The sequence below is a fragment of the Dermacentor variabilis genome, chromosome 8 (assembly GCF_050947875.1).
Source record: "Dermacentor variabilis isolate Ectoservices chromosome 8, ASM5094787v1, whole genome shotgun sequence".
NCBI classification, from domain to species: domain Eukaryota; kingdom Metazoa; phylum Arthropoda; class Arachnida; order Ixodida; family Ixodidae; genus Dermacentor; species Dermacentor variabilis.
This window is the reverse complement of record NC_134575.1, coordinates 123749650-123765918: the sequence shown is the minus strand read 5'-3', so window position 1 is coordinate 123765918 and position 16269 is coordinate 123749650. Positions and strand designations below refer to the sequence as shown.

At 43.5% G+C, this 16269-nt stretch overlaps 1 protein-coding gene across 1 annotated transcript in view; it reads left to right on the top strand.

The window, feature by feature from the left end:
* The window catches only part of LOC142591257 (angiotensin-converting enzyme-like), a 62043-nt gene that overhangs the window by 42141 nt on the left and 3633 nt on the right, over positions 1 to 16269 (top strand). The window contains exons 6-10 of the mRNA XM_075703596.1: positions 1843 to 1940; positions 4568 to 4737; positions 9201 to 9325; positions 11694 to 11792; positions 11977 to 12121. Of these exons, the coding sequence (XP_075559711.1) occupies positions 1843 to 1940; positions 4568 to 4737; positions 9201 to 9325; positions 11694 to 11792; positions 11977 to 12121 (637 nt within the window). The remainder of the gene's footprint in view (positions 1 to 1842; positions 1941 to 4567; positions 4738 to 9200; positions 9326 to 11693; positions 11793 to 11976; positions 12122 to 16269) is intronic.

Sequence of the window (16269 nt, the reverse complement as noted above, 5' to 3'; positions counted from 1 at the left end):
ATCGCTAAAGTAGCCCATACCTTGTCTTACATTCTTCACAAAGTTATTCCTCTTAATTTCGAGAATGACAGCCCACAAACAAATGTCAAGAAACAGAACACCGACAGCGCACGCCTTTTATGGTAAATCATTTCGGGCTGAAATACTGAAAGTGCGAGACAAAAACACAAACCTCAAAATGTTGTAATTTTGTTGGCGCGGATATTCACTACCCGCGGGATCGCCACGCCCGGCAAAAGACCGGTTTTCTACCAGAAAGACCGCCTTCGTGCAGAGCGTTCGCCGCCAGTATTTCCTACAAAACATTACGGTTACATAAGCGGCAGTTGCCGGGATACGTGAGAAGCAGTCAAGGATCTTTGAATACTATCGCATTCCACACATAAAGGCGAACTTAAGCGTCCACCAAATTTTTTGAGCTCTGCAGGAATAATGTTTCTTAAGAGAGGATAAATGTCGGCTGTGTCGATACCACCACAACCAAGTTAAGAAATTTGTTCACATTGAGCACATCACTGGCCCATATACGTATACACATATTTTATTTTTACTTTTCCTTTTGGCCGAAGCTGAATATTTGATTGCCAGAGGAAAGCCGCCTAAAAACGGCGTCATAATCTACATGAGAACGCGAGTTATTTTTACAGATTAACGCGATAGCGCTAAAGACCCCATGTCGCAGAAAATCTGGCGTCGGCGTCCATCGTCGGCCATCACTCCGCAAAAAACAATGTCGTACCAAATTCAGAACCATGCATAACCAGCCACGCTTGTAACACCAAAGTTGCTCACAACTTGTCTTTCATTCTTTACATCGGTACTGCTCGGAATTTTGACGATGGCAGCACACAAACTACTGTAATAAAAAAAACACACCGACAGCGTATATCTTTTATGTTAACATTTCTCATACTGAAATAATAAAAGTGCCCAACAGTAACAGGAGATAGACCCACGCAAGAGGCCGCATTTCTACCAGAAAGCATGACATCGTGCATAGCGTTCGCCGCCAGCGTTTCCCTGTAAAATTCACGGTTACAAAAGCAGCAGTTTCCGGGAAGCATGAAAAGCAGTCAGGGGACTTTGAATGCTATCGCGTTCCCCTCTTAATGGCAAAGTTTAAGCATTCTCCACATTTTACAGTGGAGCTGTTAGAACCTCGCTGGGTTCCCCTCGACTTTCGCAGCTTCGCCGAGCCGGGGTAGAGAGAGCCGAGACAAAGTGAAAGCAGAGTATAAAAATAGCGTCGAGCAATATAGCGACATGGCGAGGGTGGGTGGAGCCTAGCGGGAGAGAACGAGCGGCGCGGCCGGGACACAGGTGGTGGCACCCTCATTGCTCTCCGATAAAACGTCCTTCCATTCTTTAGATCACTATTACCTCCGATAAAAAACCCGCGCGCTCGCTTCGGCAGATTTCAAGAAGCTACTAGGTACACAACGTCGGTGCAGCGTCCGGCACACGACTCCGACGCATATGGTGTCCGCACGAATGGCTTCTGTTGGGGCGGGCGCCTCAAATGGCGCGCCGTCCGAACCGAAACCCCCCACGCAGGAAGGCGGCATAGATTTTTCTGAAGCCTTAACTTCTCACAGCTCCACTGGTCTCTAGCGTTTGCGATAGTGGAGCCGCGGATAATGTATTTAGTAATTACCACAACCATTATTCCTCGACAACTGATTGGAGAGAACAACATATTCTGCTGCATGAATGGTGCGTCCTTTCCTCGTGTGACACGTTGACCGCAGATTTTATAGAATAATGGTAATAATAATTCGAATGCACCATCAAACGAATGCGACTGTCTTCCCTTATGCCGCGAGATTTGCGCTCTTTACGCAGGTCACATCCACGCCCAGCACTGGTCTGGAATAACGGAAATCACTACGCCATATCCAAATAAACCTGCCATCAATGTCACAGATACCATGTTGCAAATGGTGAGCAAGATAACTTGAAATCAATTCGCCCCTAAATCGGAACTTGAACGGTAGTGTTATTTCCCACGTAAACTTGGCAGCCACTTTCGGGAGTGAGGCACAGAATGCGGTAGCAAATCATGATATCATATCGCACAGATTTTTCGAAGGATGGCTCTTGAATACCGCTGGCACAAAATGTATAGCAGATTTCGTTTCATGAAAGTCATTTAGCACTGCATCTGGCACTGCAACCAGTAATGCAAAGAGTAATTGAGGTATACGAGTCAAATTCAATATATGAGCTGGGTGTTTTTTTAAATATGCAAAATTTATAAACACCCGCTGTGGCAGATAGCAGAATAATAGTTTTTGAGTTGGCTTACTGCAACACGAGGGAATAACTTGAACTTCAAGTCCAAGTGCTTAACCGGGCAGTAGACAAACATTTACTGAATGCTATTTGACTTAATTTGTTTATAGGCCACCTTGAAATCAATGAATTCTAACCGGCGAGTTCTAGAGGCATCTGTACTCGGAATGAATTGTCAGCATGACAAAGCTTCTGGATGTTCCTTCTCAAAGTGCGCGTTGAAATATATTAGCGTTCCAATTATTTTATGCTTCAATGAATAAAAAGCCATTTTGCAAAAAATTGAAGCGAAACAACATTTCATTTTTACTGCAAGTTTTACGACGCATATGTTAAAACTGGTGTCATCCTCAAAATTCATTCAAACTGGATGACCCTTCCAAAATCGTGGGAATCTTTTCGAGAACTTTGATATCTGTAATATTGTCAATATTTAGAAGCTAAAGAGTGAAATTGTGTCACTTAGATGAATAAGTGTTTTGATTTCTCGTACTAGCAATGGTCGCCTGTTGTTCGCGTAAACCCGCCCAAACAAATAAGGTTGTGTTATCTGCGACATTTATTTCTCAAAAACCAACTAGGCAATGAGCAATAAAAGAATCATATATGCTATTTGATAAATATATTACTGTTAAAATGTGTTGTCAGATGAACTGAGAAGCTTTATTGCAGAATTAGAGAAAATGGGATAGTATCCAGCCACCACAAACATCTCTATGAAACAAAGAAAACCGTAGGCCGCCAGTACATAGTATATTGTAGTGCTCTTTGAAGAACTTAAGAGGAATGATTCACTGTCGCACATTGTTTTAAATGACTATAAGCGTGGGGAGTCTTGTCAGGCAATACATTGCTTGCCCTAAATTGGAACAACTTCGTAGGCTGCCTAAGACGAGGAATGTTTATTTATAAACTTAAACAAATGTGGAGAAATGGTATGCTGTAGGTGTTCGATAAAAAAAACCGGGTTACCTTGTGCCACAGCCATTTTTTTCGCACACTAGAATTAATCGGAATAGTTTCCACTTGCGTGCATATTTCTCTCTGTGTAAGTATTCCATTCGAACGGAACACTTCTGCATCGTCGAATAGCAAGCTTCCTAATGGCATTCGAATCGAATAGCAATGCGTTTTAGTTTTCACGTAATAGTTCTGCGGGAACCCGCAAGGTAATTAATATTAAATGATAGTAATTAATGAAGTAAATATTAATGTAATTAAGTAATTATTAAAGTGATTAATAAAGGGTGGATGTCTGATTTCTCCTTTATTATTTACTTCACTCCATCTTGCGAGTTTCCGCAGAGCAATTACGTGAAACTCTTGCCTTTGCTTCGAGTTGGCAAATTCGACTTTGCCCTGCTAGCCGCCTGGCTAGCTCCCATGGTAGAGCGGCTACCCCGAAAAAACGGTGGTCCCTGGTTCGTGTCCAGGACCAGGACAAATTTTTCTTCAACTGCGAGGCCTTTATGGGTTTCCCTCGTAGCAATTGCTACGTAAGAGTGAATGTCTGATTTTCCCTTTATTATTTCAGTATTCATTTTATTTGAAAATTACAAATATTCCGGCAAGCTTACTTCTCTTACAGCAAAATAAAGCGCGCAGGTCTAATGCACATTTCGGAATCTATGAAAGGCGAAGCTTTTGTGCCGCGATTAATTGAATGCTATAAATTTAACCATTTCATTTCTGCGTCTATTGCGCAAGGAAAGCTGGCACGTGCTCAGAGGCGCACACATGTGCACCTGTGCAACGAATGAGAACTCTGATATTCGCTTGCATAACTTCTAACTTATTTGAAATGTACCCCCCCTCTAATGAGCCAATCCGCCGTTGTTGGTGTGTGCCATTGTATGGAAATCTTCATAATCGTCTACTCACGCGGATCATATCTGAACGAGCTAGTTGCCATGTGCACGTTGGAAGCATACATGCAATTGTTGCCTAGTGTTCAGAGAATGGGACTTGGTGTGCTGGGATCCCCAAGGCTGGATCTCGCCATCAGGCACGTAATTCAATTTTCCTTTAAGCACGAGCAACTCGGTAAGAGACAGCAGTCAGAGTGTGGCAAAACCGAGCAGGGTTAGGAAATGAAGATTCGCTGTAAAAACAGACAGAAGTGATAGAAAGCAGCAATTTGTAGAGACGTTCTGAATCTAACTTGTGTAACGAATGCACAGCAGTTGTTACTGGAGGTTAAGATTGCCACAATTTACTCAGTGCAATTATGTATCCCTGATTCGAAATAATGTGAAATGAGTTGCTTCGTTTACAGAACATGACTGTGCACGGCATATTTTTGTATGCGGAGGAGTTTTTCACCTCAATGGGTCTTCCTGCAATGCCAAGTACATTTTGGAGGCGATCGTTACTGGAAAAGCCGCTGGACAGGAAAGTTGTTTGCCACCCTTCTGCTTGGGACTTTTACATCAACAATGACGTCAGGTGTGTTTCTGTAAACAATGTTTTTCACTTGACTCTACTTTTGAGCGCATCTGTCGTTTGTATGCCTGTTTGACCTAACGAACTGTGTCTTAGAAAAACTTATAAAAGAAAAATAGGGCAGGTCATATCACCTGTTCGCAATTTTAGAAAAATACAGAACAATTTATTTGTGTACGCAACACACACAAACACACACATATAGGTGTGTGTGTGTGTGCGCGCATGTGTGCGGGCATGCGTGCGTGTAACGTATACTGAACTCTAAATATCACCCGTTCAATTTAGCGCAAATCTACTTCTTTATCAGGAATACCTGAAGAGAGTATACATTACTGACACAGGAAATCATTCAGCATGATTTAATAATTATCAAACTTTCCCAAGTTAATATGACAGCTGATTACCCTACCTCACCTATTGCAATACACGAATTGAAGCCAGGGATTTTATAAGGGACATGCTCTTGGAATGAATGTTGAAACCAGCACCAGTTTTGAGGTAAGCGCCGTCAAAGTTAAACTAGAAACTCATTGCCGTACCTCTTACGTATTTATCACAGCGCTTTTTTAGGCACTTAGGCTCAAAAGCTACTGGAACACATGTGTATTTCGTCGCAAACTTTGGGAACCCATATCTCGAAACTCGTTTTACCCTCAGAATTTGCTTAATGTAGTTATTACTTTAAACGTCTCATGCTAGAATTCGTAATTTACTACAGGTGAAGTAGAGTAATTGGTGTGAAAGTTAATTAGCAAAATTTTATCGTAGTCATTTAGTCACCTTAAGTTTTTTTTGTTTTTAATGTTGTGCGCCTCTGAGAATCATCTACTTCAAGCAGTAGATTTGTGCTACACCTCACGTGTGATTTTGAAATATTCTGTTTACGATACAATGAAACACCCCGCACGTATATATACGTGAGTGCATGTGTGTGTGAATTTAACTACACGGATATCCTGTAGAGTTAATAAGGAAACACCACTATTTAAATATGTATCCCGTAATGTCAACATTCCATCCAAATGCATGATTTGAGCCAGCCATACGGGAAAGCGATCACTGGCTCCAGACATGCAAAAAGCTGACGTTACCAATTTCACAAGATTAAAAAATCCCCGATTAACAAAATGCTCGTCCGACAAATTCCAGTCGGACGAACTGAGGCCCCGATCATATACCACATTGAATGTTCGATTTCCACTCATCCAACGGTGAGCCGTAATCGGTTGCATCAATCACTTTCACCACCTGGGGATCTCTAACGAACGCACGAAGCCAATTACGCAAGCCTTCTTTTCTTTCTTTTTTTTTTTGTTGCACGCAGCAGGTTTTCAAAAATAGAGACAACGCGTCAGTTCCAGTGTGTCGGAAGGGAACGAAAACAACAAACAAAAAATGAACAATATTGTTGACCAGAACGATAACGTAACCGAAACGCTATTCATTTATTTTTTTCGGAGGTACACCGAAATATTTTTTATCCGGTTTCAAATCGAGGGGAAAGTCGGCAATCCCAAACAACCGACGTCATACAATGTCAAAATTAGTGCGTTCCTCAGGGGTCCGGAACGGCGCGTATCCCAGGCCGGCATATTCCCAGCGATAACCGCTCGAGCGCTCCTCTAAATAGGCATGCCGCTCGGTGCGCTAGCAGATAAGCATCGTAGCAAATCCCCGCGTTCGCACACTAAAGAGCTTATCATTTCGTTCTCTATGGGTAGAATGTTCTTTAACGGAGTTTAACCGTTCATGTTTTATTCATTTGTTTATTCGTTCATTTAGACCTTATAGGAATACTGCGTGTAGAGGAAAAACGTGCGAAGGTGGCAAATTGGCGACATTACAAAACAAAGCAATTCGTTTTTACATATATGGCGTTGAAGATACCGGACTCTTTCCAAGCCGTACAATAAATTATGAAGAAAACATCTGGTTTCCAAGGAGTCCCCCATTCGGGCTTTATTTTCTGCACTTTAAGAGAACAAATGCACGGGTTACTGCGCGTTTCCAAAACAACGTGGCCTCAGTCGACGCGATACTTGGCTATATACACAGAGGGTGGCCACAACACTGGCTCTCAGCCAGACCATGCTAGGCGCTCGCAGAATGTATTCTTCTCACACTCAAGAGAACTTTCTTTAATTATCGGGTTTTACGTGCCAAAACCACTTTCTGATTATGAGGCACGCCGTAGTGGAGGACTCCGGAAATTTTGACCACCTGGGGTTCTTTAACGTGCACCTAAATCTAAGTGCACGGGTGTTTTCGCCCCCATCGAAATGCTGCCGCCGTGGCCAGGATTCGATCCCGCGACCTCGTGCTCCGCAGTCGAACACCATAGCCACTGAGCAACCACGGCGGGTACTCAAGAGAACTGCATGGGTGCAAAACATGTTTTCAGAAGACAGAATTTTCGAGGTCTAGGTTTTTGAGCTCCTCGGCGTCATCTTTTGCTCATTCTGGCAACGCAAACAACACACTCCAGTGTTATCACTCTTGCCAATCGCTCGCAGCGTCTTCGACAAGCGTGAGCATCGAATTGAGGTCTATGTTACGGGGCCATAGAAAGCGTCACAAGCTTGTCTCACTAAGATTCAGTACACGCCAAACTAACTGTTGCCATGGCCGGCTTGCTTTTTTGCTGTGTCACAACCCCAGGTGCGGCGAGCGTGCCTCAAGAAATATAACCAACAGTTACGAATTACAATAATCTTGGACGTTAGAGAATGCGTCACCAACTTGTCCCAGTAAGATTCAGTACACGCAAAAGTAACTGCGGCACACAGCCGAGCTGCTTTTCGCTAACTGCGTTACAACGTCGGGCACGGTGAGCATGCCCAAAATCTAGCGAAATGAGTTATAATGATGTTGGGGCTCACAGAAAGCGTCCCAAACATATCTTAGTACGAGTCATTAACGGAAATTAATTCCACCAAGACGGCCGACCTGTTTTTCGCCAACTGCGTCCCAAGTCTGGGTTCCGTGCCGTAAAAGCCAAAATTGCTTGAACTGCATCGCAGATTGTCGAACAAAATTTCTCACCTTGCCGCAGTCCATTAGTGCAGTGGTGCCATGCCGGAGTGCTGAAGCAACGCAAAGATACACCGGGAGCCCAACAAACATGCTACCTCTGAAAGAGATGGGTCGCTGAACAGGCGAACTTCATATGCGCAACCGGCCTCGCTGGCTTCGGTGGCCTAACTGGCTCATCACGCATGCATCTGTTGCGCCCGGCGTACCGTTAGCTGGCCGGTAGGTAACGCAAGAAAAATAAGTCGCAAAGCACACGTTCATTTATGCGCACAACTTTTTTAGTTTTAGCGGGAAAGAATAAAAATGTCTGTAAGTTCATTTCACATTCTTTTTATCCGATGCTAGCGTCAACTAACCGATGGAATTAACACTAGGCGTGACGTGTTTCCTCTTGCCAGTTTTCGCTGAGTGTCCCCTCTTGTTAATTTTTTTCCCTGTGGTATCGCTTCGCGCTGCTTGAAATAATTTTTTCAAGATGCCTAGCAATGAGCCACACTGGTGGGCGGATGCCGGTTGAGCTTGTTCTCCCGGAATTAATTTGGCTGGCATTTATTATTCTGCTAAAATAAGGAGCGTGAGTTTTAGGCGTGTCTTCTTTAATCTGTTATTATCTTCTTGGCTGACTGTCTTTATGTCTAGCATTAATATCAGTTGCTTCACTCTTTCGGGTAAAAGATAATGAGTCGAGAGCTTTCTAATAGCTTCTCCAATCATTATAGATAGTCAATAATTGTGTATTTCCGTGCTAAAAATAGCAGCGAGAAAATTGCCTAATTATTGACTCATTCAGATTTTTAACGTAACTGAAATGCGTCTTCTGAATGCTCAGTTAAAAAAATACGCTGTGTTTGCTAATACAACTAGTACAACATTTAAGCAAGCGTTCTGTCTCCTTGAAGAAAATTCTACAATGCAGCTGCAGTTGTCAGAATGCGAAATTGGCCCGATTTTATTAATGGAATTAAGAAGCTTAAACACGTAAAACGTCCTGCATGACATTTCTTCACAGAAACGTGACTTATGCTACGTTGACCTGTTCAGGGGTGCTATGGAACATTACACATAAAACATTTGTGTTAGCCATTGCGTTTTCTTAATTTTTTTTTTATTTGAGACATAGCAGTGGTATTCTTCAAGCAACGGTGCTTATGACAATACAATAATGAAATCAATATCCGGATGCAACGCGCTGTACCGTACTTAACGTTTCGTGTAAGTTTAAAAGTGAAATGCTAGGTCGAACAAATTTGCCCTTAGCACATCGCATTTCTTTTTTGAGATCCCGTTAGTCATAACGTGGCAATGCACTTTATTTCCTGAGTTTTCGTGACTTACTGCGCCCTTCATATAAGCCCATGTGTCTTTGCTGTTAATATCCAGTTATTTGCTATATAAGTTAAAGCAGCATTTAATCTGTATTACCTCCTTAGGATCAAGCAGTGTACCCAAGTAAACATGAATGACTTCCTGACGGCGCATCATGAAATGGGTCACGTGGAGTATTATCTCAAGTACGCGAATCAGCACATCGTCTTCAGAAAAGGAGCCAACTTTGGTAATACCATGTTAACCTGTAGCGGAGCAACCTTCACCATTACGCCGACGCGATTGTTTTGCGCAGGCAGGTTTCTGCGCATAAATGTATTGTTTTGCAGAGCTTCAAAACGAAGATAAACACAAAAAATCGGGAGTTTATGAGCAACTTTACCTCAGCAGCAAACACGTTGAAAGAGAGAAATGGTCTTGCTTGGCGTCTAGGGTAGCGACTTTGATGTGGTTTGCGCCATTTGAAACATAAAAATAAAAAGAGAGCCTAGCGACTAGAGTAAGCATAGCTTTATTTTAGGAAATCAATACATTTATCTATTTAAAAATTGAAGCTTCAAAAATATATTCAACATCGAGTTTACAGCTGTTTATCGCAGTGGTAAAACAGGATATCACAACTTTTAAGCTTCTCCTGTTGAGGTATCGTAAGCAGACAAAATTTATCTCTTATGGAATCACATCAAATATATACATTAAGTTGTTATAGGAAGCTTGCAAAATCTTCGTAAACATTGTACGTTACGTAGCGGTAATCTCGTGTTGCGCAATTCCAGCCCTGAATGTTCCAACATTTGCAGTTATGTATTCGTAAACCTTGTGCTTTACTGTTTTTATTTTTATCTTACTTATCAATTGTTGGAAAACTTTCTACAACATTTAAGGTCGTACATAAATATTCCGCTTTCTACACCCGTAGGACGAAGTTTCTTCTTTTAGGTTCTGCAAATCTTGTTGATATCAGTGCAGCGTTTCTTTATAGGAGTATTTTAGCATATTGGGCTTATTTGTATACCGACAGCGATCTCGGTCCTCAAGTAAGCGCTCCCTTAAAACTACCAAGTGAGGTGCCCTAGCGACTTCTCCTAAGCGCAGTCAAGCTAAGAGCACGTATTAAAGACAAAATGAGTGGTGAGGCTATCTATAGGCAAAACTGCCAAAAGAGAAACAGAATAAGTCCTTCAAGGTGCCTTGCCGGATTTTCTACGTAAATGCACCGTCACGTGAGTGATAAGCCACATGTTCTCGAAGCACGGCTTAAGTATATACGATTGCACTTTACCGTGGGGTTATTTCTTAGGCACTAAATGCCACAGATTGTGAGCTGGTGCTATCGCAAGTCTTCTTTGTTAGCATGCAAAAGGTATGTAATTTTCGCTGTGTTTTCCGTTCCACGACCAATATTTTTAAAGATGACAGTCATTTTTTCAAACGGCGATTCTTTCTTGTGTCAGTGCATTCAAAAGTACATCATGGCAATATCACGTGGAGTTACACCTCGGAACGATAGTATGAGCTTTATAAGGTTCTCTGTGGTGGCTGGTGCTGAACGAAATGAAATACCTACATGGTGAGAAAGAGGGGTCACGTTCAATTTTCGGGGACCCGATATCACGACGGCCTCCCTAAAGACGTAGAGTAAGTAGATGTGTTTGAATAATTGGATGTTGGAATCGAACCAAGTGTGAATACTTGAAAAAAGCACTCCTTAATATCGAATCAAATAGGCATGACCTTGCGATTTTTCAATGGAGCTAAATATAAATATTAGGTCGAGTCAGTGTGGCAACAAAGACCGTGTTCACGCTATTTGTTACCTGCATATAAAGCTTTAGGTACAACATGTCACGCCAAGTTCGAGGCTTTTAGATGTGAACGTGCCCTCCGTACGCGTCGCTGCATGACAATGACAGTAGAGAAACAAGGACACACCAAGTCGCAACAGCACCACGTAGGGTGTAGTGTTCTTTTAAGGAGATATGAGCACCACACATTGCTGAATTGGGATGCAAGCATGTGGAAACTGCACAAATTATAAATGACTTTACCTCAACTGGAACAAGACACAACAAAGTATTCACATGAAAACAGCAACGCATTCATAAAACAAGTTTTTCACCCTAAATCTCTTCGTGAAAGCAGCTGCTAGCCAATGGCGATGTTGGAAATACTACCGAACGCGGCCGGTCAGGGGCAACCAGTCTTTACGAACGAAAACCTTTGTGAACTCGGCGCCAGATGCGCTGGCTGCCTAGAATTAAACATTAGAAATGTGACGTTACAATTATTTGACTAGAAGGCATCTGCGCCGTGCGTTCATTCCGGAACTGGTAGCTCTGCGCAATAGGCCCGAATCTGCTGTCGCAGGATCAATTCTTGACGTTTTCCCCTTGCATAAGTGTTAGTTCCCCGAGACTCCTACAAGTGTTCTTATCTGTTATATTTATACAAAAACAAATATCCAACACGTTTTACAGTGAATCCTTTAATCGAAGTCTGCTTGACTCGTATTCAACATTTAGAATATTCACACACTTCTAATAAGGAACGTCGCCCCAAATGCTATGATACCGCATTCATCTTTTTTTTTCAATTAGGTTTCCATGAGGCTATTGGAGACACAATTTCTTTATCTGTGGCAACACCAAAGCACTTGAAGGCAGTTGGCCTTCTCAAAAAGATGCGGGAGGATTACGGTAAGCCAATACTATAATTTTATTATATACATGGAGTGATTGCTAATAAATTAAGAGCTTTGTATATCGCCGCATAACGCCGTATGCTGCATGGCTTTCATTACGAACGAAACTGAATGCCAATATCAACGCTATAGGTAAAGTTTGATCTGCCGCATATTATTTTCGTTGTGCTTCTTCGCAGAAACTGACATCAACTACTTATTCAGCGTTGCTGTAGACAAGATTGCTCTTATGCCATCAGCATACGCATACGATATGTGGAGGTGGAATGTATTTAAGGGCGTTTACGCGCCTCACCAGTACAACGCGGCCTGGTGGACGCTACTGTAAGTGTACAAGCCTTCAGACCCTTCCTTCATCACTCGATATTATTTTATCACATTTGTTACCCTTGTTCTTGCAGATCACTAGAAGGGAATTCAAACTGATAAGATTCAGTTCGAGTTAAGTCGGTTAAGACACAGATCGCGCTGTGCGCAGGAAGTGTGTGCAAGAAGTGCGTGAAGAACGCTTACGTGTACAGCGCGTCGTGTCCAGTTCCATAAACCCCAGGTGGTCAAAACGCATCAGGGGTCTCCAACTAAGGCGTGCCTATTAATCACGTGGTGGTTTTGGCACGCAAAGCAAGAATTTTTACATCGAAGCTGTATAGGCCTGAAATCCGGGGTTTCGTGGCGTCTGTGTGCAAGAACTATCACCATGTGGGTCGATCCTGGTGAAAGTCCAGAAAGGGTCGAAGCTCAATGCGACGTACCCCTGTGGGCTCGAGGCCCAGTAACGTGCCTTTGAACTGCCGTTGCAGCTCGGCCTCCTCCTTACAGAATTTGTCGAGGGATCAAATGCATGAATAATAACTACATTGCAATTGCCAAAGAACCTGCAAACGAATTGTTGAATGCTGCGCACTGCCAAGACAAGTAAAATATGTATTTTTTCATAGAAGAATATACTCGTATGTCCGAATAATTGTGCTCGAAATAACTGATATCAATGCTTCCATGTTTTTGGTCTTCCTAGTAAGTAAAGAAAATATAACGCGAACTTTAGAACTATATCAGTTCGAAAGCAGCCAAGCAGTGCGTGCCGCTGATATAAAAAATGTAAACGCCGTGAAATGAAGAAGTTGAGGACAAATATCCTAATGAAACTTTCTTTCAAGAACCTTGTTTATATATTTGTACATATGCAATGGTCTCACTCACTGACGCTGTCCTACGTTCCAATGTATTGCCCACAAGGAACTGTCACCGGACGTGTATTGTGAGTCATTGCACCGAAATTATAGTCGCAACAGAGAGCACATATAGAAAGCAGTAGTTCTGAAAAATATACGAGGGCGAGTCAAATGGAAGTGAGCCAATGCGAATATATGACAAACGGGGCACTTTATTTAAATGTAGCCTCCATGAGCACTAAGACATTCGCCCACTGAATAACGAGTCGCGTGATTCCTGTGTCATAAGGTTCCTTGGGTTGCTGCTTCAAGAAGTCTGTAACTGACTCCTTCAGGTCATCGTCTGACATGAATCTCGTTCCCTAGAGCTGTTTTTTTCGATTTCCCCAAACTGTGGAAGTCGCAAGGTGACAAGTCTGGGCTTTATGCCGCTATTGCAGCGTTTCCCACTTGAACTTTGCCAGTTTAGGGTTAACCACGTCAATGACGTGGGAACGAGCATTGTCGTGGAGCAAGATCACCCCAGTCGTCAATTTCCCCGTCGCTTGTTCTTGACTTGCGACATGCAGCCGATCCGACGTTTCACACTATCGGAAACGATTGATAGTCTCTCCAGGTTTAGCAAATTCAATCAGTAATGGCCCCTGACGATTGAAAAAAAAAATCAACAACTACTTCCGGCGGAAATTACGGCCTGTGCTTTCTTTGGGCGAGGTGAATTCGAATGTTTCCACAATAAGCATTGCCGTCATGTTTCAGGCTCGAAATAGTGGCCAGATGATTCGTCCCCGGTGACAATTGCAGAAAAAAAGTCGTCACCCTCTTTGTGATAACGGATTATGAGCCGAGGCAGCGCCGAACATGTGCGTCTTCTGGCGGTGGTTCAAACTCTTGGTCATCCATTGCGAACACAGGAGCCGACAGACGAGATGTTCATGATTTATGGTGGGAACCGAACTATGACTCATGTTCACACGCTCTGCCAGTTCATCGGCGCTTATCCTCCGTTCTTGTCTAATAAGCTGATTAACCTTTGCAATTACGTTGGGGGTGATTGCATGATCGCTTTGGCCCAGTCTTGGACCGTATATGCAACTTTCACGTCCTTTGAACAGTGGCTCCAACGCTTCATAGTGGCCATTGAAATGCAATGTTCAATATACGCGGCAGCCACACAGCGACTAATTTCGTCTTGAGAAACACCTTCAGCTAACACAAACCTCACGACACCACGCTGTTCAACTTTTCGAGCGTCCATTATGTCACGCAAGGATGTTCAACCCAGTGTATGAGAGCATTAAAGAACATTTATCCTTTCACCTGCGTGTCACTTTTTTAAATGAGAGATGCCTGTGTGCTACGCGCATGCCTCACAGATAATGAACCGAACCAATATTGCGCGGGGTGGGTTAACTAACTTTCGTTTGACTCGCCCTCATACATTATAAATGAGAATATACAATGGAATACGCAAAAGCCAAGACACAGCTTGATAAAGGGCAAGAAACTGTCACTGGAAACAAAGTTCACTGCACGTATACACAAAACCTCGCTACAAGATGTTTAAATATATGTATAAGTCTCCAATAAACCTACATATCTAAAAAAACTCACTGTATATAATGCATCAAACAAGGCAAATAAATATGTTCGGCAGTCACAGAATCCCAAGGCCCCCTCCCTTCCCTTCACTCCCCCCCCCCCTCATGTAACGCGCGCGGCGGAAAACGCTGCGTTTCCTTCGCGCTTTTCTCTCTTGCGAACTGAAGACTTAGCCACCATCGTCGGCTCACCCATGCCACCCCAACCCCCCTACGCACGCTTTCACTCGCATATGCAGCATGCGGCACGCGGTAACGATGTTATCGCCATTGGACTTTATACGAAACATGAGGGCGACGCCACGGCAGGAATGTGTCTGGAGCTTCCACGTATTTGCTATCGCAATAATATAATAAGAGTATCCGGCAACTGAAGCTTCGCATGGCCCTTTCCTTTCCGCAAAAGAGGTAACTAAATCGAACTTTCACCATGCGGCAATTTGCTGCGCCGCAACAACGTCTGTTTTCTTTTTTTCTTTTATGGGGCCAGAGCACCGAAATGGGAAACAGAAACACACAAAGGAAAGCATGTTTTCCAGAATGTCTAGTTTGGGTACCTAATGGCGCTACCGAAGTAATACCGGATAAAACGTGAGACGCTTGGCCCAAAGAGAACCATATGCATACTGTTAGGTATCCTACACCGGCGAGACGAGACTTTCCGGAGAGGTTGCGCTCGAGCCAACGCGTTGCAATCTGTCGAGTTCCTACTGGGATGGCGGCGAGCGATCATTGTTTCTTTTACTCATCTGCTAGTCAGGAAACGTCGAAAAGTCCGCCAGGCAACAATCCACTCGGCCAGACGAAAACGAACGCGCACCAGGGTGCGCCGCGCGTTGGTCGGGGCAAGATGAGAAAAACGCATGCGCTTTGGCTGGCTCTGGCAGCTCGCGGGTAGCGAGAACAAGAAAATTAAAGAGGCTCAATGTGCCCTCGCAAATAAAAGGATAAAAAAATAGTAACGTAGTTACCTTTGCTGGCTTTCGTGTCTTGACATGGGTACTTCGGCGCAGGTGAAAGAAATATTGATATTCTCTTCTGTAGCATGACGGCACAAATGAACCACCACGACGCGTCTTCTAAGCGGACCTCACTTCGTGCTTCGTCAGCTTCTCTGATAGTGTGTTGATTTGCTTGTCTTGTTGTATGGTCCGATGTACAACTTCAGAAAGGTCAATGCACCTCTGTTATCAAATGTCTAAAAGAACATTAAATCCACAAAGTTCCGGAATTGAAAATCTAAAGCACGCCTTCGGAAATGTCCATGAACCTTTCACATCAAAAGTGTAGGAGAAATTTTTACCCATAAGGTTTCGGAATTGAAATCCATGCGATCAGTAGGTTACGCAGACTCCGCGAGATGCCGTGACGAGACCGCTTGCCATCAAAACGCCCTTGAAAAGTTGTGCTCGGATTGGGCTCCTTGAGTTATGTCACTATCGGCGGCATGGGCGTTGCCGCGAAATCCAGCCCGAGTTTGCAATGTTCGCGCTGAAATGTCTTTTCGAGCGTGAAAAACACATCCTACACAAAATCCAGAATGGCTTCCGGCGCCGGGGGTTGTTGTGCTCGGCGGTGCATGACATCACGAAAAGAATTAGGGGCTGAACCCCAAAAGACCCCCCCCCCCTGCCGGCTACGCCCCTGCCTGTTGGTACCATCATCTTTTTCACAAGCTTAAGCACATTCTTTCCTCTTG